Below are 23,489 nucleotides of genomic sequence, written 5' to 3' on the forward strand. Positions count from 1 at the left end.
CGTAAATCTCCCGAAGTTACGATGTCGTGTACGATAATTAAGTTGGCTGAGGCAAATTTGTATGATGTTATAATTGAACTTGTACGGCGGATATTAGCTGTGAGGTAACGTGTTCTGAAGCTTAGGTTTACATTACCATCCTGCAAGCTGGAAAAACTACCTGGGGTATAGTATATACCGGTAGTGGTAAATTTTTAGTTTCGACCATGGGCGCAATATAGCAATAGAAAATTAATTATTAATTTTGTAAATTATAATGTATCAAAGTAATATGCAATTTTGTGAGCGGAAATAACAAAAAAAAAAGGTGCTAAAACAAATTTCGTAAGTAACGAAGTCATGTAGGACGAATGGTACACCATGTTTGTTATGATAGATGCCGATGTCGAAGAAATAAAAGGATGATAAATTCGTCTAACTTAAACTAAACTAATCTGACCTGTCTTTGATAAATCATTACCTGCAAATTAAATGTCAACCGGCTCGTCCTCGTTGTCGTCGTCGTGAGACACGTTGGCAGACGACAAGATGGCGTCCCAATCCTATGCTACCGACTTCGTTCATTAGCATATTTTCTTGTAGCATGGTATTTTTTACTTTCATTTCCGCCCACAAAATTGCATATTACGTTGATACATTTTAATTTACAAAATTAATAATTAATTTTCTATTGCTATATTGCGCCCATGGTCGAAACTAAAAAAATACCCCGGTATTCAATATGGAATGTCAGCATACGCGGATTTGGTCATATACGGTAATTTCAGGAACCTAACCACCGTAAATAAACAGTAAATAAAGCTTTAATGTACTGTATAAAAGAGGGAAAATACACGAAAATAAAGATACATGTATTGCTGGACATTGTACATACAGTACATGTACGTATATGTATACACTTTCGCTTAACGACCAATTCGGTTAACGACGGCGCGCTGGTCCCAATTGTCGTCGTTAAACGAGGAGTGGTTGTATGTATGTATGTATGATGTATGTATGTATGTGTGTATGTATGTATGTATGCATGTATGTAGTATGTATGTATTGACAGACGTTAGGAGGCGTTTTTTTCTCCTGCTGATTGATTGGCCAGTGGAGTGCCCTTTCCGGATAAGTGATTGACTCGGATAACTTATCTCAGTTTGTATGAAAGTGGCAATTGCCGACAAGTCTATCGAAATAAACACCATGTGAGGACGGAGCTTTTATTAAGTACGACGTTTCGCTTGTTACAGATTTTTCAAGTACATAGTCGTAATAAACATGACGGAGATTAGATAAGAGAAATGGGGGGATGGAAGTAGGGAGGAAGGGAGGAGGGTCACTGAATACTAGGAAAGGTTAAGGAGAAGATGGACCAAATGTCTGAGAACAGGAGAAGTTAATGATAAGATGGAACAATTGGCTGGGTGAACATTAGTTCACAACCGAGACACAAAAGGAAGAAGAAAATAAGAAGGGTGAGCAATTGTCTCATGAGGGTGGACAACGACCTTGAGAGGAAAAAGGGGATTTGGAGGGCAACAAGGGATAGCTTAAATTTTTGTTGGCAATGGGTACTAAAGGAATTAGGTGGGGTGAGATATTGGACATGCCCCTATTTTGTTAATTTGTACTGGTTCCTTGTATGGTGGCTGCTTCCAAACATTTTCTACGGATCTTGTCGGGCTCACGTATCAGAAGTTCTGCATTCTCCCAGTCCACCAGGTGGTTGCTACTGTTCAGTGTGCAACACATCATGGTGGACATCGTATCGATGTTCTCGGATTCGGGTTTTTAGGTCGCGTGATATTTCCCCAACCTAGGATACGATACAATGTCTGCCATGATGTCACCACCAACGCATGTGTTGCAAATACAGCGTTTAGGAAGAAATTTCAAGCATAAGTACACATGGGAGAGGGTGGTGGATGGAAGGGTGGCAGATAGAGCGTTAATGGACTATATAGTGGTAACCAGGAGTATAGTAGAAATAGTTAAGGATGTACATGTTCTAAGGGGAGAGAGTGGGGAAATATCAGATCATTTTTTGGTGGAAGGTAAGTTGAGAGTGGAGGATAGGTGGAGAAAGAGGGAAAAGGTAGAAGGTAGGGAGGTACTTAGAGTAAACTGCTTAAATGAGAAGGAAAAGGAGAAGGAGTATAAGAAGAAGCTGAGAGAGGAATGGGAGGGAGTGAAGGATAGAGTAGAACTAGGAGTGGAGGAGGAATGGGGATGGTTCAAGGAGGGAGTCATAAGGTATGCAAAGATGGTGTGTGGAACAAGGAGGATGGGAGGAAATAGAAGGAAGGGTAGTGAGTGGTGGGATGAGGAAGTAAAGAAATGCGTAGAAGAGAAGAAGCAGGCTTTCATACTGTAGATTGGTTACAAAATAGGACGAGGGAGTCATGTGAGAGGTACAAAGTAGAGAGAAGAAAAGTAAAGCATAAGATAAAGGAGGCAAAGAGGAGAGAAGATGTGAAATGGGGAAAGAATATGACAGAAAATTTTGAAAGTAACAAAAAAGTGTTTTGGAAAGAAATTAAAAGAGGAAGGGGAGGCGAATCAAGTAGAGAAGAAAAGGTAAAAGGTGCAGATGGAGAGATGATAATGGAAGAGAAGGCAGTGAGAGGAAGATGGGCAGAGTATTTTAGGGAGTTGCTAAATGTGAAGGAGGGTAAGGAGGGGAAGGTAGTTGCAGTGGAAACTGCTAAGAAAATGGCCGTGATAAGTGGGGAAAATGAAGGAGAAATAAGGAAAGATGAAGGGAAGGCAGCTGTTAAGATGATGAGAGCAGGTAAGGCACCTGGTCTGGATGGATGCCATGCAGAATGTCTGAAAAAGGAGGTACAGTGATACAGTGATGGTGGACTGGCTGGTGAGGTCATTTAATGTTTATTTAAGAGAGGGTGGAGTGCCGGAGGACTGGAGAAGTGCCTGTATAGTTTCACTTTACAAGGGAAAGGGGGACAAGTGTGAATGTAGTAGTTTCAGAGGGATCAGTTTGCTAAGTGTAGTTGGGAAGGCTTATGGGAGGGTTTTGATTGAGAGGATTAGGAGAGGAACAGAGGGAGTAATTGATGAGGAACAGTGTGGGTTTAGGACAGGTAGGGGTTGTGTAGATCAGATTTTTGTGGTAAGACAGATATGTGAGAAAGCTATAGGAAAAGGTAAGGATGTTTTTGGGCTTTTATGGATCTGGAAAAGGCTTATGAAAGGGTAGACAGGAAGTCACTGTGGGAAGTATTGCAGGTATATGGGATAGGAGGAAAGCTGTTAAGAGAGTAGTAGAGCTTGTGTTAGGATTAGAAATGGAGAGAGTGAGTGGTTTGAGATAAAGGTGGAACTTCTTCAGGGATGAGTTATGTCACCCTGGCTGTTCAATTTATACATGGATGGGGTGGTGCGAGAGGTGAATGAATAGTGGGTCAGGGATTGGAGATGGTTAAAGAAAATGGAGAAAGGTGGGGGATAAGCCAGTTGTTGTTTGCTGACGACACTGCGCTTGTGACAGGATCAGAGGAGGGATTGAGGAAGTTAGTGACAGATTTTGGGAAGATGTGCGAAAGAAGGAAGTTGAAGATAAATGTGAGTAAGAGTAAAAGTAAGGTGATGAGATGTACAAGGGGAGAAAGTGGCAGCAGACTGGAAGTGAGTATTAAAGGAGGAAGTGGATAGTTTTAGATACTTGGATGCGAATAGGGTAGGAAAGGGAGGAGTGGAGGTAGAGGTAGAATGTAGATTGAGAGAAGCAAGTAAATGCCTTGGTGGATTAAAAAGTAATGAGAAATAGACATTTGGGAATGGATACTAAGAGAAGATTGTATGAAGGAGTGATTGTGCCGACAGCACTGTACAAGGAACATAAGAGAGGAAGAGATGAGTTTAAATCTGTTTGAGATGAATCTCTGAGAAGTATGATGGGGGTTCATAGGCTAGATAGAGTGAGAAATGAGGAGGTGAGGAGGAGAATGTGGTGGAAAGGGAGTTGGGAGATATGGTTGATGTAAGTGTATTAGGATGGTTGGACACATGGAAAGAATGAGTGAAGAAAGGTCAGTAAAAGAGGTGTGGAAGGCAGAGGTGGAAAGAATGAACATGAGGAGTCGACCTAGGATGAGATGGATGGATGGGGTAAAAGGGGCATTGGGAAAGAGGGGAATGTCTGTTGAGGAAGGACGGGAAAGGACAGAAGATAGGGGTGAATGGAGAAAGGTTGTGTATGGATGATGCTGTGATGCATGAGGGGGAGTGGGTGGGGGATGGGGTGAGGGAGTATGTATGAGAAATAAATTGACGCAGCCCAAAGGGATTTCTCCCCGTCTTCTCCTTTTCTGCATGAGGGGACGGAGAGTGGGGGGTCACCGAATTAATGAAGCGGCCTTGCTGTGGCTGTGTTGTGTCTTGCGACATTGCTTCTGACCCAGGTCAGTGGACAAGATGCAGGGATGACCTGTCATCCAGGAGGTGCCAAGATAAGAGGGAGGGAAGAGGGTAAAGGGGAGTGGAGTATGTAGGGGATGGAATGGGTAGGAGTGGTTTCTGTGCCTTTGTCTTTGGCTATCTCCCGTGTAAGGGGAAGAAAAGCCTTTGGTATATGTATGTATGTATGTATGTATGTATGTATGTATGTATGTATGTATGTATGTATGTATGTATGTATGTATTCACTTGTATGTATGTATGTATGTATGTATGTATGTATGTATGTATGTATGTATGTATGTATGTATGTATGTATGTATGTATGCATGTATGTACATAGTCGTAATTAATATGACGGAGATTAAATAAGAGGAATGGGGGGAGGAGGGAGGGGGAGGGGTCACTGAATATTACATACATACATATACCAAAGGCTCTTCTTCCCCTTACACGGGAGATAGCCAGAAGACAAAGGCACAAAAACCACTCCCACTCATTCCATCCCCTACATACTCCACTCCCCTCTACCCTTCCTCTTATCTTGGCACCTCCTGGATGACAGGTCATCCCTGCATTTTGTCCACTGCCCTGGGTCAGAAGCAATGTCGCAAGACACAACACAGCCACAGCAAGGCCGCTTCATTTATAAAGGCTCCGTCCTCACATGGTGTTTACCTCGTCATGCCTCCTGCACGGAACTGTTTCTCAATTACTGTATTGAGTGATGGATTGGCTCTGTGCTCCTGCGTAGTTTGGTGTTTTCATGTTGTACTTGTACGCCGTTGCCTCTGTCTAATGTAGTTACTCACCTTCTTGCCTATCTACACAATATCGAACATGTCATCGAATTTTACCAGTGTCTACTACTTGAAATCAAGTGACATCTCAATATCTTTGTAGTCCTGCTTGGGGCATAATGCCCTGGATAGATGTCAGTCACTATAAGTGATGGGGCTACTGGCAAATAAATTTATAAATACGTTTTCCAGCGCTTTGGTTTCGCCTAATTCTACGGGGAACTATAGATGTGAACAATACTCGGGGTGTGGCAGCACAAGAGAATGATTTCTATTCTTTTTCTGGTATGAAAGTACGAATTTTTTATTATACATAATACACTGCCTTTCATTTTGCCCCCGAGAACTTAAGTTTGCCTCAACAATCATGCCCAGCCCAATGTTTTTTCTACTTAAAGTTAATCGATGAATTCGTTACTTAGTATGAAAAGTCGATGTTATTTCTGTTGAACTTTAGTGTAACGAACTTATTTTCATTTAATTTCATATTGTACCGCCTGCGCACCTCTCGTACACATCAAGGTTCGTTTGTAATCATTTTTATCATGCTAATAGTAACGCTACATGACAGAAAGCAGGTAACTAGGTATAATTCTATTTTTAAAAATATAGTTAAATACAGCTTTATTTATTTTTATTTATATATTTTCAATATATTATATCTAAAATATTGCAAAACTTATGTACAAATAACTATATTCTAGGATGCATATTATTTTTGTTATCAACAAACCAAACGTGTCAACAGCTCACTGACCAAGCGGTTGCTAACGTCAAGAGAGAAAAGGCGGCCTGCAGGCAGATATTTGTAATTAATATTCACACTCCACTTTGAAAGCAAAGTAAGTGTCTGTTTACATTAATCATTTAAGTGGTTTCAGTTGTGTTATCTAAATAAATTAACCGTAGAGTTGACTATAATTACTCAAAACAACCAGGTTTCTTGCTGAAGACTAAGCTAAGAGTTTGGTTTGACATGCATGTAATGATGTACTTACTTGGATTTACGTGGATGTGTCTAGAAGACCTCTTCACAGCCACGCTGATCCGCCACTGTTACCATTCCTGGTGTCCAATTTCTTTAAAGTCACCTGGTCTGGTATGTGTTTGTCGACCGGCATCCAGCAGTGTAGCCTGGTACAGGTGGTTTGTCTGGTACAGATGACAGGAATTTATCTAGTCCAGCCTTCAGTCTGTCCACTGTACAGCCGGTGATATCTCTTATATCTCTCGGAAGGGCATTAAAGATCTTTGGACCCTCATGGCTCAGGGAGTCAGGCTATTCATTAGCAGGGTCTTGATCCTCTCCAGAGCTTTGGTCGGTATCGTTTTTGTTATTTTCCTCCCTGCACGTTCACTGCTATAAGGCTGCAGTGAATGGGTCTATTTCATATTTGTCATTTCATGTATTCAATGAAACCGAGAAAAATTAAGACTCGTCAACATCTAACCAACTGCTCACTAGTTTATTAAGGAAGGTCAGATCAATTATTCCCCCATCAAAAACTGAAAAAATACTGCAAATTATGAGTTGATATTTCACAGACATATTGTATATTAGGGTTTTTCTCCGCTTGCCGGCCAGCTCGGGCCATTGCCAATTCGGCCCATCAACTGCTGAAGACACCATCTTTCTTTTGATAGATGTGGAGGTTGGAGAAATTAAAATACGATAAATTAAAATTCATTTAATCTAACCCAACCTATGTATATGACCTAACCTAACCATGGTGGGCTGACTTAATCAAGTTACAAGCAGATGGGCCGAGTTGACCTTACATTTCTCTCCTCCACTAGTCAGTATTATATCATATGATGTCATATCTGTTACGGGACAATGGTTCCAGCATCACACCACCCAATCACATTTCTGCACTCCCTCCAAAGTCATAGAATGCCTCGTATTACAACTTGTCACATCACATAACCTTGCTGAATAACATGGTTTTAGATCAGTACACTCCACAAACACTCTTCTGGTAAACCTCACACTAAGAGGTTTGGTATTATTTTAATTGTGCACACCTACATGATACAGCAATATAGCAATAGATTATTACTAATTTTATACATTAAAATATATCAACATAATAGGCAATTTTCTTGGGGGATATGAAAAACAAAAAAGTTACTAAAACAGATTTCGTAAGTAACAAAGTCGCACCGGATGAATGGTACACCAGGATTGTTTTGATAGATGCTGACATTGAAGAAATGAAAGGATGATAAATTTATGTATTCTAACCTAACGTAATGTGTATTTAGTAAATCGGTACCTATAATTAAAGGTCATCTGGATCATCGTTGTCGTCACCGATGTTGGCAGCCTATTCAATCACTCAATCATTGCATATTAAAAGATGCAATGTACTGGAAATGGGTAATAGTAACATCCTAAACTATTCCTTGGGAAGTGAACCCATTACTAAAGTAAACGAGGAGAAAGACTTTGGAGTGTTGATAAAAGACAACCTATCTCATGACAGACAGACATTTCAGCATGATTGTGGGAGAAACATATGGACTACTGCAGAAGATCAAAGTGGTGTTCCACTATATGGATGAAGAGATGATGAAAAACTCGTTGAAACCCCAACCCTGATATATGCAAGACTGGAATGTGACAGTAGTATGGTCTTGATAGAGTGAAGGATGTAAGCAAGATTGAGAGAATACAAAGAGCAGCAACCAAACTGGTCTTCAGCCTGGCAGATAAACCATATGAGGAAAGACTAATACAGACGCTCCTCTACTTACGTTCATTCGTTTTACGTTTTTTCGATTTTACGTTTGAACTGACTGTAAAAAAAAATTGTAAAAAAAAAATTTTTGAGTGAATTTTTTAGTTTAGCGCGCTCTCCGTAGTTCAAACGATACTTACGCATGATGCTGCGTCCATTGTTTACATGGCACAAACAACAGACTGAACATGTCTTGCCTCCTCCCCCTCTTCCTCCACCATCTCAATTTATGTTGCTTGAATTTAATTTATTTGAAATTAATGTTATCATTTTACAATGTTATGTGTATAATTAATGATTTAGGGGTGTTTTATAAGATACGGTAATAGAATTTACGGATGTATGGTACAGTAACAACTTACGTTCATTTTCAACTTATGTTCGGCCGTTCGGAACGTAACTAAAACGTAAGTTGAGGAGCGTCTGTACTGGGTCTGCCAACTTTGAAAGAGTATTTAGGTCATTAACCCATTACCTACCAGTGATCTCATATGAGATTACTTAAAAATGAAAAAATTTCTAATTATCTGTCAATATTTACACATATCTTACCTTTTTGCTATATCTACTAGGTATATTTCTCTGATATTCTAATAAGGTTTTCTAATTTTTCACTGAAAATTTAATGAAACTTAAGTTGAAAATTATCAGAATTTGACTTAGGAGAAGTGTCAATATGAAATTATTCAAATAAGTCATACTAAACTACAATTAGAAGATAATAGCAGATGGTACATGTTGAAGTAACATACATTAAACATTTGAATGCTTGAAACAATAGTATATGTAGTATAAAGAGAATAGAAGGCAATAAAAGTTGCCGATCTCGTACAAGATCGTTGGAAGGAACAATGTGTTTACTGTTGCACCACCAGATAGCTGAGCATAGGTATTGCTTGTCGAAACATGTTGATACCTATCTAATTTGAAGCCTTTATAAGCATATTGTTCAAAATGCACAGTCACTCTATGCGTAACCCGTTTCTCTTCTTATCATAAGTACAGTGGCTGAAGATAAAAGTAGCTAAAAAATTGATCAAGTGTGCTGTCACTATATGTGTAAACTGTTTCTCTTCATAATATTATAATTACAAAGGACAAACATTTTCAGCATTAGTTCATATTACTTATTTTTTTCCTTTGAAAATAAAAATATCTTTTCTTATCTATGTATATTTTTTTGGTATTGTATGCCTTTTTTTGTTTTGAAAAATAAAGTGCATATGGTTATATATAAATCTTCATTTATCCATATATTAGTATTATGGCGCAACATCGCACGTCTGGCAGCTAATGCTGCCCGCAAGATTTTGGCCCGTACTGAAGGGGTTAAGAGCTCATGGAAGCAAATCAATAAAGACCATGTATAAAGGATGTGAAGAAATGCAGTTTTCCATATAGATGCATAAATATGGAAGAGGTTAATGAGTTTTAAAGTAGTTGACCATCCCTGTTAACGGTTGCAGGAGACACCATGTAATTATTGTTCTGAATTATGAGATGGTTAAAATTATACAGTGTTAACCTTTCCATGCCAATGTTTTAATTAAAATTTTCTGTTATTGGGGAATTATTTTGCTATATCTGACCCTTGGAAGTGAAAATGGACCTCAGTTCCAATTAGGGTTAAACATAACATTTAGGATATTATATTTGGGTTAGATACTTATGAAATTTTCATGTAAAACCAGAAAATATATATATATGTATTCTGTATCAAGGCCATGAATTGGATAAAAACTAACATATATTACTATATAATTGACTGAGTGAAGATGTTTTAACTAAAGTCTAAACAAGTTGAAATATAATTCAAAAGTGGTATATATGAATGAGGCTGAAAATTCCAGGGTTGACAATTTCCTTTGGCCAAACCATCTATCATGATTCTATCCACATCCTGGAACGATTAACGTATGAGGATACCCAAGAAGCCATAGGTCTCCTGCAAGAGAAATCAGAGGTAGTGTATTGATTGAAGGAGTGGGAAAGAATGTAATACTAATTATATCTTTTCTTTTGCAGCATGATTTCTGATGTTCAGCTGGCTGTCTTTGTCAATATTTTGGGAGTGAGCTTGTTTCTCCTGGTTGTTCTTTACCACTATATATCGGCCAATAACCCAAAGACCCATTAGGCATATCATACTAATCAAATTTGCGTGGAAGGTAAGATATATTTTGTTATCCCCAGGATACCTGGGTTGACTACCTTGCTTATAAAGGGAAAGGGCCTTTTTATGTATATATGTCTATATAATTGTATATATGTGTGTACCATTAATGAAGACAAGTATGAATAATAGTATTTGATTGGTTATTTATTGATTATTCCAGTTTGTTTGTACTTGGAAAATGGGCAAAAGGTATTACTGTGATTATTGTGACAGGTCATTCCCATATAGTATAGAAGCACGCAAGAAACACATCAGTGGTCATCAACATTTGAAAGTAAGGAAACAACATTATTACCATTTCAAAAGTAAGTAATTATTTGTGTTCATAACTCAGTATTTTAGGGAATTCAGTGACATCCCTACAGACCTGTCATGTATTATTGTTTTATGACTAAAATCTAAGCCCTTTTTAAAAAAAATGCAGAATACCATTGGTTTATACTATTTTCCCTATCTTATGCCTTCCTTGATTGAGAGGATTAGGAGAGGAACAGAGGTAGTAATTGGTGAGGAACAGTGTGGATTTAGGACGGGTAGAGGTTGTGTAGATCATATCTTTGTGGTAAGACAGATATGTGAGAAAGCTATAGGAAAGGTGAAGGATGTTTTTTGGGCTTTTATGGATCTGGAAAAGGCTTACGATAGGGTAGACAGAAAGGCACTGTGGGAGGTTATGCAGATATACGGGATAGGAGGAAAGCTTCTGGGAGCTGTCAAGAGTTTTTATGAGAGTAGTATAGCTTGTGTCAGGATTAGAAATGGAGAGAGTGAGTGGTTCGAGGTAAAGGTGGGACTTCATCAAGGATGCGTTATGTCGCCCTGGCTGTTCAACTTATACATGGATGGGGTAGTGCGAGAGGTAAATGCAAGGGTAGTGGGTCAGGGATTGGAGATGGTTAAAGAAAATGGAGAAAAGTGGGAGGTGAGCCAGGTGTTGTTTGTGGACGACACAGAGCTTGTGGCAGGTTCGGAGGAGGGATTGAGGAAGTTGGTGACAGAGTTTGGGAGAGTATGTGATAGAAGAAAGCTAAAGATAAATGTGGGTAAAAGTAAGGTGATGAGATATACAAGGGGTGAAAGTGGCAGTAGACTGGAAGTGAGCATTCAGGGCGAGCAACTGGAGGAAGTGGATAGTTTTAGATACTTGGGTGCAAATGTGGCAGGAAAAGGTGGAGTGAAGGTGGAGGTAGAATGTAGATTGAGAGAAGCAAGTAAATGCCTTGGTGGATTAGAGAGTGTAATGAGGAATAGACATTTGGGAATGGATGCTAAGAAGAGACTGTATGAAGGAGTGATTGTGCCAACAGCACTGTATGGGGCAGAAACATGGAACATAAGAGAGGAAGAGAGAAGGAGTCTGAATGTGTTTGAGATGAGGTGTCTGAGAAGTATGATGGGGGTTACTAGGCTAGATAGAGTGAGAAATGAGAAGGTGAGGAGGAGAACAGGGGTGGAAAGGGAGTTGGGAGATTGATGAAAGTGTTAGGATGGTTTGGACACATGGAAAGAATGAGTGAAGAAAGACTAGTAAAAGAGGTATGGAAGGCAGATGTAGAGGGAGTGAACATGAGGGACGTCTTAGGATGAGGTGGATGGATGGGGTGAAGGGGGCTTTGGGGAAGAGGGGAATGTCTGTTGAGGAAGGATGGGAGAGGACAGAAGACAGGGGTGAATGGAGAATGGTTGTATATGGATGATGTTGTGATGCATGAGGTGGAATGGGGGGTGAGGTAGTATGTGTGAGCAAAATTTGATGCAGCCCGAAGGTGATTTCTCCCCGTCTTCTCCTTTTATACAATGGGGGGTCGCTGATTTTATGAAGCGGCCTTGCTGTGGATGTGCTGTCTCTTGCGACACTGCTTCTGACCCAGGGCAGTGGACAGGGTGCAGGAATGACCCTTCATCCAGGAGGTGCTAAGATAGGAGGGAGGGTGGAGGGGTGTGGAGTGTATTCAGGGATGGAATGGGTGGGAGTGATTTTATGCCTTTTCCTTTTTGGCTACCTCCCTTGTAAGGAGGAAAAAGCCTTGGTATATGTATGTATGTATGCATGCCTTCCTTCAATTTTTTCTTTGCCATTGTTGTCATTCCACCTCCATGACGTGATATTGTTATCTCTCTTGCATTCTTGCTCTCTCATCAGTCCTTGCTTTCTTGCTTTCATCATCTCTTGTCCATTCTCTCATTCACTGTGTATTTACCTAGTTGTATCTTACAGGAAGTGAAGCTATGCTCATGGTGTCCTGTCTTTGTAACTCAGTGACTAGTTTGCTCTTAAATTCATGTAAGGTTTTTGCACACACTATTGTTTTGTCCAGTAGATGGTCAGTAGGTCACCTCTTTCTCTTCTTTGTTCCAAAGTCAGTAATTTCAATTTAGCCAGTCTCTCCTCATATGATAGGTTTGAAAGTGCTGGGGCCATTTTTGTGGTTGCTCTCTGGATTCTTTCAATTTTCTTTATATTCATTTTGGTACTGGGTGACTATAGTGTCACGGCATACTCCAGTGTAGGCTTTATTAGTGTGACTAATATTTTTTTTTAACCATTTCTTTGTCTAAATAGGTAAAAGCCACCTTTATTGATCTTAGCAAGTTGTAGGATTCTCCAACAATTTTGTTTATCAGGGGACAAGTCGTTTGAGATAATTACTCCCAGGTCTTTTTCAGATCCCACTTTCTTCACTTCCTTTGTTCCAATTGTATATTGTCCTGATATTCTTTTATTACTTTTTCCGAACTTCATTATGCTACATTTCTTAATGTTGAAGTCTACTTCCCACTTCTAGCTCCATTTCCAAACCTTGTTTAGGTCTCTGTAGTGATTCACAATCCATTTTGGTTTTCACTTTCCTCAACAACTTAGCATCATCTACAGAGAAGCTCATGTAACATTCCACACCTTCATGTCATTCACATAAATAGCAAACATTATAGGAGCCAATACTGTTCCCTGTAGAACTCCACTAATCACCTCCTTACAACCTGAACACTTTTCTCTGAGCACTACTCTTATTTTTCTACCATGCAGGAAATCCTCCATCCAGTTTAGTAGGTTACCTTGTATCCCTTCCATGTTTTCCAATTTTTTTTAATGATTCTTTGTGTGGTACTTTGTTGAAGGCTTTTTGTAAGTCTAGGAAAGCACAATCACCCCATCCATCTCTTTCTTTTATTATATCTATTAGTCTTGAGTAGAAACAGATTAAATTTGTAGCACATGATCTTTCCTGTCTGATTCCAAATTGTCTATTTTTGATCATTTTTTCAGAAATTTTGGCTATAGTGCTTGTAAGGGGGACCAGTCTATAATTATTTGGTTCTATGTTTCCTCCTTTATATATTGGTGCAATGTTGGCATTTTTCCAGTCATTTGATATTTTTCCTTCTTTGAGTGAGCAACTTTATGTTGTTTATTTTGTCCATTTTGCAATCAATCTGGGCTGCGTGATTTCCTAACATCAAGGTTTGTTAATTGATTCATTATTTCTTTTTATGTTGTTATTGTTTCCCTCATGGGGGAGAGCACACTTGACGTCCTTCGTCCCAATGTTGTACTTTTTCTTTAGTGAAAACTGACTTGAAGTGATTGATCATGACTAGCCATTTCTAGATCTTGTGTGTATTCTTTGTTTCCGTGGTGTAGTTTCACTATTTCCTGTTTATTTTTAAGTTTACCATTCACACACATATCTATAGAACAGATTGGGTTGATCTTTACATTTTTCTATGATGTCTTTTTCATAGTTTCTTTTTTCCTCTGTGCATATACATACATATAGCAAGGCTTTTTCCCCCTTACAAGGGAGGTAGCCAAAAAGGAAAAGGCATAAAATCATTCCCACCCATTCCATCCCTGAATACACTCCACACCCCTCCACCCTCCCTCCTATCTTAGCACCTCCTGGATGACGGGTCATCCCTGCACCTTGTCCACTGCCCTGGGTCAGAAGCAGTGTCGCAAGACAGAGCAAGGCCGCTAAATTAAATCGGCGACCCCCCTTCTCCGTCCCCCCATGCATAAAGGAGAAGACGAGGAGAAATCACCTTCGGGCTGCATCAAAATTTGCTCAAACATACTACCTCACCCCCCATCCCCCTGTCCATTCCACCTCATACATCACAACATCATCCATATACAACCATTCTCCATTCACCCCTGTCTTCTGTCCTCTCCCGTCCTTCCTCAACAGACATTCCCCTCTTCCCCAAAGCCCCCTTCACCCCATCCATCCACATCATCCTAAGACGTCCCCTCATGTTCACTCCCTCCACATCTGCCTTCCATACCTCTTTTACTAGTCTTTCTTCACTCATTCTTTCCATGTGTCCAAACCATCCTAATACTCTTTCATCAACCCTATCTCCCAACTTCCTTTCCACCCCTGTTCTCCTCCTCACCTTCTCATTTCTCACTCTATCTAGCTTAGTAACCCCCATCATACTTCTCAGACACCTCATCTCAAACACATTCAAACTCCTTCTCTCTTCCTCTCTTATGTTCCATGTTTCTGCCCCATACAGTGCTGTTGGCACAATCACTCCTTCATACAGTCTCCTCTTAGCATCCATTCCCAAATGTCTATTCCTCATTACACTCTTTAATCCACCAAGGCATTTACTTGCTTCTCTCAATCTACATTCTACCTCCACCTTCACTCCACCTTTTCCTGCCACATTTGCACCCAAGTATCTAAAACTATCCACTTCCTCCAGTCGCTCTCCCTTAATGCTCACTTCCAGTCTACTGCCACTTTCACCCCTTGTACATCTCATCACCTTACATTTACCACATTTATCTTCAGCTTTCTTCTATCACATACTCTCCCAAACTCTGTCACCAACTTCCTCAATCCCTCCTCTGATCCTGCCACAAGCGCAGTGTCGTCCGCAAACAACACCTGGCTCACCTCCCACTTTTCTCCATTTTCTTTAACCATCTCCAATCCCTGACCCACTACCCTTGCATTTACCTCTCGCACTACCCCATCCATGTATAAGTTGAACAGCCAGGTTGGCATAACACATCCTTGACGAAGTCCCACCTTTACCTCGAACCATTCACTCTCTCCATTTCTAATCCTGACACAAGCTCTACTACTCTCATAAAAACTCTTGACAGCTGCCAGAGGCTTTCCTCCTGTCCTGTATATTTGCATAACCTCCCACAGTGCCTTTCTGTCTACCCTATTGTAAGCCTTTTCCAGATCCATAAAAGCCCAAAAAAACATCCTTCACCTTTCCTATAGCTTTCTCACATATCTGTCTTACCACAAAGATCTGATCTACACAACCTCTACCTGTCCTAAATCCACACTGTTCCTCACCAATTACTCCCTCTGTTCCTCTCCTAATCCTCTCAATCAAGATCCTCCCATAAGCCTTCCCAACTACACTTAACAAGCTAATCCCTCTGAAACTACTACATTCACACTTGTCCCCTTTTCCCTTGTAAAGAGGAACTATACAGGCATTCCTCCAGTCCTCTGGCACTCTACCCTCTCTCCAGCAAACATTAAATAACCTCACCAGCCAGTCCACCATCACTGTACCTCCTTTTTTTAGACATTCTGCATGGCATCCATCCAGATCACCTTACCTGCTTTCATCATCTTAACAACTTCCTTCACTTCATCCTTCCTTATTTCTCCTCCATTTTCCTCACTTATCATGGTCATTTTCTTAGCATTTCCCACTGCAGCTATCTTTCCCTCCCTATCCTCCTTCACATTTAGCAACTCCCTAAAATATTCTGCCCATCTTCCCCTTACTGCCTTCTCTTCCATTATTATCTCTCCATCTGCACCTTTTACCTTTTCTTCTCTACTTGATTTGCCTCCTCTTCCTCTCTTAATTTCTGTCCAAAACATCTTTTTATTACTTTCAAAAGTTTGTCATACTCTCACCCCATTTCACATCTGCTCTCCTCTTTGCCTCCTTTACCTTTTGCTTTATTTCTCTTTTCTTTTCTTTGTACCTCTCATATGACTCCCTCGTCCTATTTTGTAACCAATCTGTGAAAGCTCGCTTCTTCTCTTCTACAACCTACTTTGTTTCCTCATCCCACCATTCACTACCCTTCCTTCTATTTCCTCCTGTCCTACTTGTTCCACACACCATCTTTGCACACTTTGTGACTCCCTCCTTGAACCATCCCCATTCCTCCTCCACACCTAGCTCTACTCTATCCTTCACTCCCTCCCACTCCTCCTTCAGCTTCTTTTTGTACTCCTCCTTTTCCTTTTCATTCAAAGAGTTCACTCTAAAAACCTCCCTATCTTTTGTCCCTTTCCTCTTTCTCCATCTATCCTCCACTCTCAACTTACCTTCCACCAAAAAATGTACCAATTTTATATTGTCCTGATATTCTATTTTTGCTTTTTCCAAATTCCATTATACTACATTTCTTGATGTTGAAATTCACTTCACACATCTGACTCCATTCCCAGACTTTTTTCCAGGTCTTTTTGTAGTGATTTACAATCTTCCTCTGTACTTACTCTCTTTAGTAGTTTCACAGTATCTGCAAAGAAAGTCATATAACATTCCACACCGTCATCCATGTCATTTATATATATTGCGGGACTCCACTTATCATTTCTTCCCAGGTCAAGTTCTTGTCTCTAAATACCACCCTCATTTTTCTCCCGTTCAAGAAATCTTTCTTCCATTCCAATGACTTTCCTTGTACTCCACTATTGTTTCAATTTTTCTTAGTAGCTTTTTGTGTGGTACTTTGTCAAATGCTTTTTGTAAATCTAAGAAAGCACAATTGTTACTTTACATTCCTTCCCTTCTCATCTCACTGTCAGTATATGTTGGCAGATGTACAATATACCCTTCTAAATTTTTACATAAGAAAATCATCAAATGTAAATGTCAAACATAAAGCTAGTCTTATGCCATGTCTCTGTAAATAGCGACATCGCCTGCTCAAGATACTTTATTAAAAAATTAATTAAAAATTGTAAATGATGCCATACAACACTTACTTAACCAGTATGTGCATACTTCAAAGGATTTTTCCACAAGTTTCCAAAACTTAGAAAATATATAGTTTATTGGCATCCTTCAATTCTGCTTGTGGTCATCCACTGATTTTATTTGTTTTTCAGCTGCACAAAATAGACTCGGTGAAGAGACCCAAAAGAAGAAATGTAAATTTTTCCACTCTGGCCGTGAATGCAGCTTTGGAGACAATTGCTGCTTTTCACACATGACTCAACTAGACTTGGATTTATTAAAAGATGAGGGTAAAGTTGCTGTTATGAATGTTAGAGCCATTTGTGGCCTGTGGGGTTCTGCATGTAGAATGTGATTTAACTTTACCAAGTGTGGCATAGGGTACTAGCATAGTGTATGGTGCAATAGTGTAGTGGTTTGCCCTGACCAACAATGACACTCCCCAAACAAAAGCCCTTTCATACGGCCAACAAGGCCCCATCTCGTACATGTACTAGGCGTGGCAGAGTCTTCTCCCACACCAGCAGTTACACTCTAGACGTCTTAGGCATGTGATGTGCCCCTTCTCAGTATGCATAACCTACCAATTAATAAACGCACAGATTGTCATACCCATGTTTCACTATATGCTCCCCTTGCAATAGCAGACAAAATGCCCTGGGGTTTTCACAGCTGTAGATCAGTAAAGACTTCAGCTTCAGGTCCCCAGCAGTATTACCATCCAGCACCAGGGTTAATCTGTCTTTGGATGATTTAGATCATGACATTGTTTTCTCCTTAACAATAAAGGTTCTGAATACTTGAATGTAGGGAACAACTAGTGGACAAGCTGCACATTCTTATTACATGTTCATTGAATGAAGGCATTGTGCCACCTGATTGGAAAAGGGCAATTTTAGGTCCAATTCACAAAGGTGGAAATAAGGAGACACCACTAAATTATAGGCTGGTATCACTGAGCAGCACAGTAGTGAAATTATGTGAAAGGATAGTGAAAAATCAATGGACCAAATATCTCAAAAAGATGAACACAATCAGTCGATTTGGCTTCAGATCTGGATGGTTATGTGTGTCAAACCTTTTAAGCTTTTATTCAAGAGTGATTGATATGCAAGAGAGGGTTGGGTGGGCTGTGTGCACCTGGACCTAGAGAAGACATTTGACAAAGTATCTCGGAGTCGACTTATGTGGAAATTGGAGTATGTTGGAGGACTGAGAGGCAAACTACTAGAATGGGTGAAAGATATTTTTAAGGAATGATACATGAGGACAGTAAAGGATGATATGTCAAGATGGAGAGCAGTAACGAGCGGAGTTCCACAAGGTTCAGTGCTTGCACCAATAATGTTTCATGTCTGTCAATGACATGATGGAAGGAACAAGCTATGCCATGTATGCAGGTGATGCAAAAATCATGAGAAGAGTGAAAAATGGAGATGGTACACTATTGCATGGACCCATGAATGGGAAATGAAGTTTAATATCAAAAAATGCAAAGTACCAGAAATAGACAGTTGTGGCCAAATACCATCCTTAAACCACTCCTTGGGAAGTGAACCCATTACAAAAGCAAAAGAGGAGAAAGATTTGGGAGTCTTGGTGAAAGATAACCTGTCACCTGACAGACATATCAGCAAGATTATGGGAGAGTATGGGCTACTGCAGAAGATGAAAGTGGTTTCACTATATAGGTGAAGAGATGATGAAAAAACTCGTCAAAACCCTGATTCCAAAACTGGAATAGGTGTCTGTAGTATGGTCCCCACACAGAGTGAAAATATAAGAAAGATTGAGAGAATACAAAGGGCAGCAACCAAACTAGTCCCCAGCCCAGCAGATAAACCATATGAGGAAAGACTAGAAGCCCCAGGTCTGCCAACTTTGAAAGATTGAAGAGAAAGAGGTGATATGATTACAGTATTCAGGTCACTAAAGTGGATAGATTGCATTTACAGAAGAGATATCCTAATCGAAGATGGGAGGGCTTCGAGAGGTCATGGAAGCAAATTATGAAAGACCCTATGTGGATGTGAGGAAATACAGTTTTCCATATAGATGCATACCAGGAATAGCTTAGTAAGTGATAGAGCCCTATCTACATACATACACCAAGGCTTTTTCCCCCTTACAAGGGAGGTAGCCAAAAAGGAAAAGGCATAAAATCATTCCCACCCATTCCATCCCTAAATACACTCCACACCCCCTCCACCCTCCCTCTTATCTTAGCACCTCCTGGATGACAGGTCATCCCTGCACCTTGTCCACTGCCCTGGGTCAGAAGCAGTGTCGCAAGACACAGCACATCCACAGCAAGGCCGCTTCATTAAATCGGCGAAACTTCTCCGTCCCCCCATGCATAAAAGGAGAAGACGGGGAGAAATCCCTTTGGGCTGCGTCAAATTTTGCTCACACATACTACCTCATCACCCACCCCTCCGCCCATTCCACCTCATGCATCACAACATCATCCATATACAACCATTCTCCATTCACCCCTGTCTTCTGTCCTTCCTCAACAGACATTCCCCTCTTCCCCAAAGCCCCCTTCACCCCATCCATCCACCTCATCCTAGGACGTCCCCTCATGTTCACTCCCTCCACATCTGCCTTCCATACCTCTTTTACTAGTCTTTCTTCACTCATTCTTTCCATGTGTCCAAACCATCCTAATACTCTTTCATCAACCTTATCTCCCAACTCCCTTTCCACCCCTGTTCTCCTCCTCACCTCCTCATTTCTCACTCAATCTAGCCTAGTAAACCCCATCATACTTCTCAGACACCTCATCTCAAACACATTCAAACTCCTCTCTTCCTCTCTTATGTTCCATGTTTCTGCCCCATACAGTGCTGTTGGCACAATCACTCCTTCATATAGTCTCCTCTTAGCATCCATTCCCAAATGTCTATTCCTCATTACACTCTTCAATCCACCAAGGCATTTACTTGCTTCTCTCCATCTACATTCTACCTCCACCTTCACTCCACCTTTTCCTGCCACATTTGCACCCAAGTATCTAAAACTATCCACTTCCTCCAGTCGCTCTCCCTTTATGCTCACTTCCAATCTACTGCCACTTTCACCCCTTGTACATCTCATCACCTTACTTTTACCCACATTTATCTAAAAATTGTTATTGGAAATCAGTGATACAGATTAAGTTGAAACTGCACATGAAGGTAAAGTTGCTGTTATGAATGTTCGAGCCATTTGTGGCCTGTGGGGATCAGCATGTAGAATTTGATTTAACTGTAATTAGAGAAAAGGAGATAGAACCCAACAAGTATTGCTGCTTTTCCTGTATACTATAATTAGGTAAATACAATGATGCATGAAGAATGAACAGAATCTCTGATGCCACTGCAAAGCAGTGCCACAGGTAAGTTTCACAAGAATGGCTGAAGCAGATAACTTAATTTCAAATTGCTATGAGAATTATTATTATTATTATTATTATTATTATTATTATTTTTTTTTTTTATGCCTTTTTGGCTACCTCCCTTGTAAGGGGGAAAAAGCCTGTTATATGTATGTATGTATTATTAGTATTATTGAGAGTAGTAGAGCTTGTGGTAGGATTAGAAATAGGGAGAGTGTGAGTGGTTTGAGGTAAAGTTGGAACTTCATCAGGGATGTGTTGTCACCCTGGCTGTTCAATTAATATGTGGATGGGGTGGTGTGAGAGGTAAATTCAAGGGTAGTGGATCAGGGATTGGAGATGGTTAAAGAAAATGGAGAAAAGTGGGAGATAAGCCAGCTGTTGTTTACTGATGACGTTGTACTTGTGGCAGGATCAGAGGAGGGATTGAGGAAGTTAGTGACAGAGTTTGGGAAAGTGTGCAAAAGGAAGTTGAAGATAAATGTGGGTAAAAGTAAGGTGATGAGAAGTACAAGGGGAGAAAGTGGCAGCAGACTGGAAGTAAGTATTAAGGGAGAGATGACTGGAAGAAGTGGTTAGTTTTAAATACTTGGGTGCGAATGTGGCAGGAAAGGGAGGAGTGGAGGTAGAATGTAGACTTCGAGAAGAGAGTAAATGCCTTGGTGGATTAAAAAGTGTAATGAGAAATAGACATTTGGGAATGGATGCTAAGAGGAGTGATTGTGCCAACAGCACTCTGTGGGGCAGAAACATGGAACATAAGAGAGGAGTTTGAGTGATTTTGAGATGAGGTGCCTGAGAAGTTTTAGGGGTCTAGACTGGATAGAGTGAGAAATGAGGTAAAGGGAGTTGGGGTTGAAAGAGTGTTGGGATGGTTTGGACACATGGAAAGAATGAATGAAGAAAGACTAGTAAAAGAGGTGTGGAAGGATTGAACATGAGGGGGCGACCTAGGATTAGATGAATGGATGGATGGGGTAAAAGGGGCATTGGGAAAAAGGGGAATGTCTGTTCAGGAAGGACGGGAGAGGACAGAAGATGGGGGTGAATGGAGAATTGTTTTGTATGGATGATGCTGTGATGTATGAGGGGGAGTGGGGGGCAAGGTAGTACAAGAAATAAATTGATGCAGTCCAGAGGGATTTCTTTCATCTTTTCTGCATGAGGGGACAAAGAGAGGGTCAAAGATTCAATGATGGCCTTGCTGTGTCTTGTGACACTGCTTTGACCCAGGGCAGTGGGCAAGATGCAGGGGTGACCCATCATCCAGGAGGTGCCAAGATAAGAGGGAGGGAAGGGGAGGGATGGGAGTGGATATGTTGGGGATGGAATGGATGGGAGTGGTTTTTATGCCTTTGTATTTTGGCTACCTCCCATGTAAGGGGGAAAAATCCTTTGGTGTATGTGTGTGTGTATATATATATATTGAAAAATCCTTTGGTGTGTATATATATTTTTTTATATTTTAATTTATTTATTTATTTATTGTAGGCACTAAAAATAAAATTCCAGTAAAATTATACATCTTTACTTTTTAAAGTGACACACAATTTCTCCTATGTCCCTTCCAAGTCTCAGCCCCATACAGTGTCATAAGCAGAGTGAGGAAAAAGTGTGAATTTAGGAAAGTTATGTGAATAAAACTTGTGGTAAGGCAGATTGCATGAAGTTTTTATCTATAGAATGGTTATGGCAGGGATTAAAGGGAAAAGCTTTCACATTAGCAGTAGAACCTGAGTTAGGGTTGGGAATAGTGAGCAAGTGGTTTGAGGTGAAGGTGGGGCTGAGCCAGGTTCGTGTTATTTCACCATGTGGCTACCCCCCGTGTTGGGGGGGAAAGCCTTTGGTATATGTATATGTTCAATGTGTATATGTACTCATTTGATCAAATCTAATCAAAGTTTAGCTTATAAATATCTTTCCATGATACACAGTAGTGAAAATAATGACATCTCTTCTGTTATTTCAGCTGACAAGGAAAAGTTTGCAGAAGATTTGTCAAATTTGCCACCTCAAATCCAAAATGGAGAAGAACCGTCATTGGAAATGTGGCTGTTGTCATCTTGGAAAAGGAAGGGAAATGAGACTCCAAAAATGAAAAAATTAACACTGAAGCTAAAATTGGAATCTGGACTTTGTGAGGCATTGTCAGACAGGCATATAGATGAAGTACCGCCAAGTCTAAGGTCTTTTGGTGTAGATGATGTAGCCCAAACAGCTTTTGAAAAATGGGGTTTGTAGTCTTATTAAAATCTAAATTGCTTCCATAGCATGGGAATAATGACCACAGTTTGTTGTATTTTCAGGGGTTGAACAATAAAAATTAAAATCTAACAAAGTTTTATTTAATATACATTTTGTACATGTCATCCAAATTTTTTTTACCATGGAAGAGTACGTCCATCATATTGAACAAAACTTCCATTGCTATTTTCATTGAGGGCAGCTATTGTTGCAAGCATCTGTGATATGCTTTCTTCTGTGCTTAATGGGGCATTCTTTCCTCCCATATCTGTCCTCACCCAACCAGGATGTAAACTGGCAACCAAGATGTTGTCTCTCTGAAGATCTAAGCTCAGCGACTTGGTTATGGCATTCAATGCTGCCTGGAAAAAATAAATTGTATATATAGACTACCTGGGCTTACTGATATAGTTCCTTTCCCAAAGCAAAGTAACATTTATACACCTAAATCTACCTTGTGAACTGAAAGAGATGATAAAACAGTGTCTTCATCCCCCAAAATAACCTCTTTCTCCAAGTAACCATGAATCTTCAAAACATCTATTTGATAGATAATGCATACTATACAAAAATACCAACATAAACTTGCTTTGGGGGGCAAGGTTAAGGCCAAGTGCTTGTTTCAAGTCTTTCAAGGCCTTGTAACTCTTACTTGCTTTCACACAGTACCACCTAGGTTTACCTAGTATTATACAGGAAGAGAGCCATGCTCATAGTGACCCATCTTTGTATCTTTTAGCATCAAGTTTTTCTTAAACTCTTGAATAGTGCTTGCACACACTGTTGCC

The 23,489-nt window shown here is 40.1% G+C and overlaps 2 protein-coding genes across 2 annotated transcripts in view; one reads left to right on the top strand and one right to left on the bottom strand.

Annotated features, from left to right (window-relative positions):
• Positions 1–5,905: 5,905 nt before the first annotated feature.
• Positions 5,906–22,795, top strand: LOC143017850 (zinc finger matrin-type protein 5). The gene is made up of 5 exons (XM_076172815.1): positions 5,906–6,043; positions 9,968–10,110; positions 10,279–10,423; positions 17,231–17,368; positions 22,427–22,795. The coding sequence occupies exons 3-5, from the start codon at positions 10,297–10,299 to the stop codon at positions 22,696–22,698; spliced, it is 537 nt and encodes a 178-aa protein (XP_076028930.1). The 5' UTR covers positions 5,906–6,043; positions 9,968–10,110; positions 10,279–10,296; the 3' UTR covers positions 22,699–22,795.
• The window catches only part of LOC143017849 (C-signal-like), a 56,220-nt gene continuing 55,519 nt past the window's right edge, over positions 22,789–23,489 (bottom strand). The window contains exon 5 of the mRNA XM_076172814.1: positions 22,789–23,063. Coding sequence (XP_076028929.1) covers positions 22,839–23,063 — 225 coding nt within the window. The 3' untranslated portion in view covers positions 22,789–22,838. The remainder of the gene's footprint in view (positions 23,064–23,489) is intronic.

This window comes from Oratosquilla oratoria, chromosome 33 (assembly GCF_046742065.1).
Source record: "Oratosquilla oratoria isolate Oo_2021 chromosome 33, ASM4674206v1, whole genome shotgun sequence".
NCBI lineage: Eukaryota > Metazoa > Arthropoda > Malacostraca > Stomatopoda > Squillidae > Oratosquilla > Oratosquilla oratoria.

Coding starts and splice junctions, on each gene's coding strand:
- LOC143017850 (XM_076172815.1), top strand. CDS start 10,297: ATGGGCAAAAGGTATTACTGTGATTATTGTGACAGGTCATTCCCATAT. Junction 10,424..17,230: donor ACATTATTACCATTTCAAAA/GTAAGTAATTAT, acceptor TTTGTTTTTCAG/CTGCACAAAATAGACTCGGT. Junction 17,369..22,426: donor GGATTTATTAAAAGATGAGG/GTAAAGTTGCTG, acceptor CTGTTATTTCAG/CTGACAAGGAAAAGTTTGCA.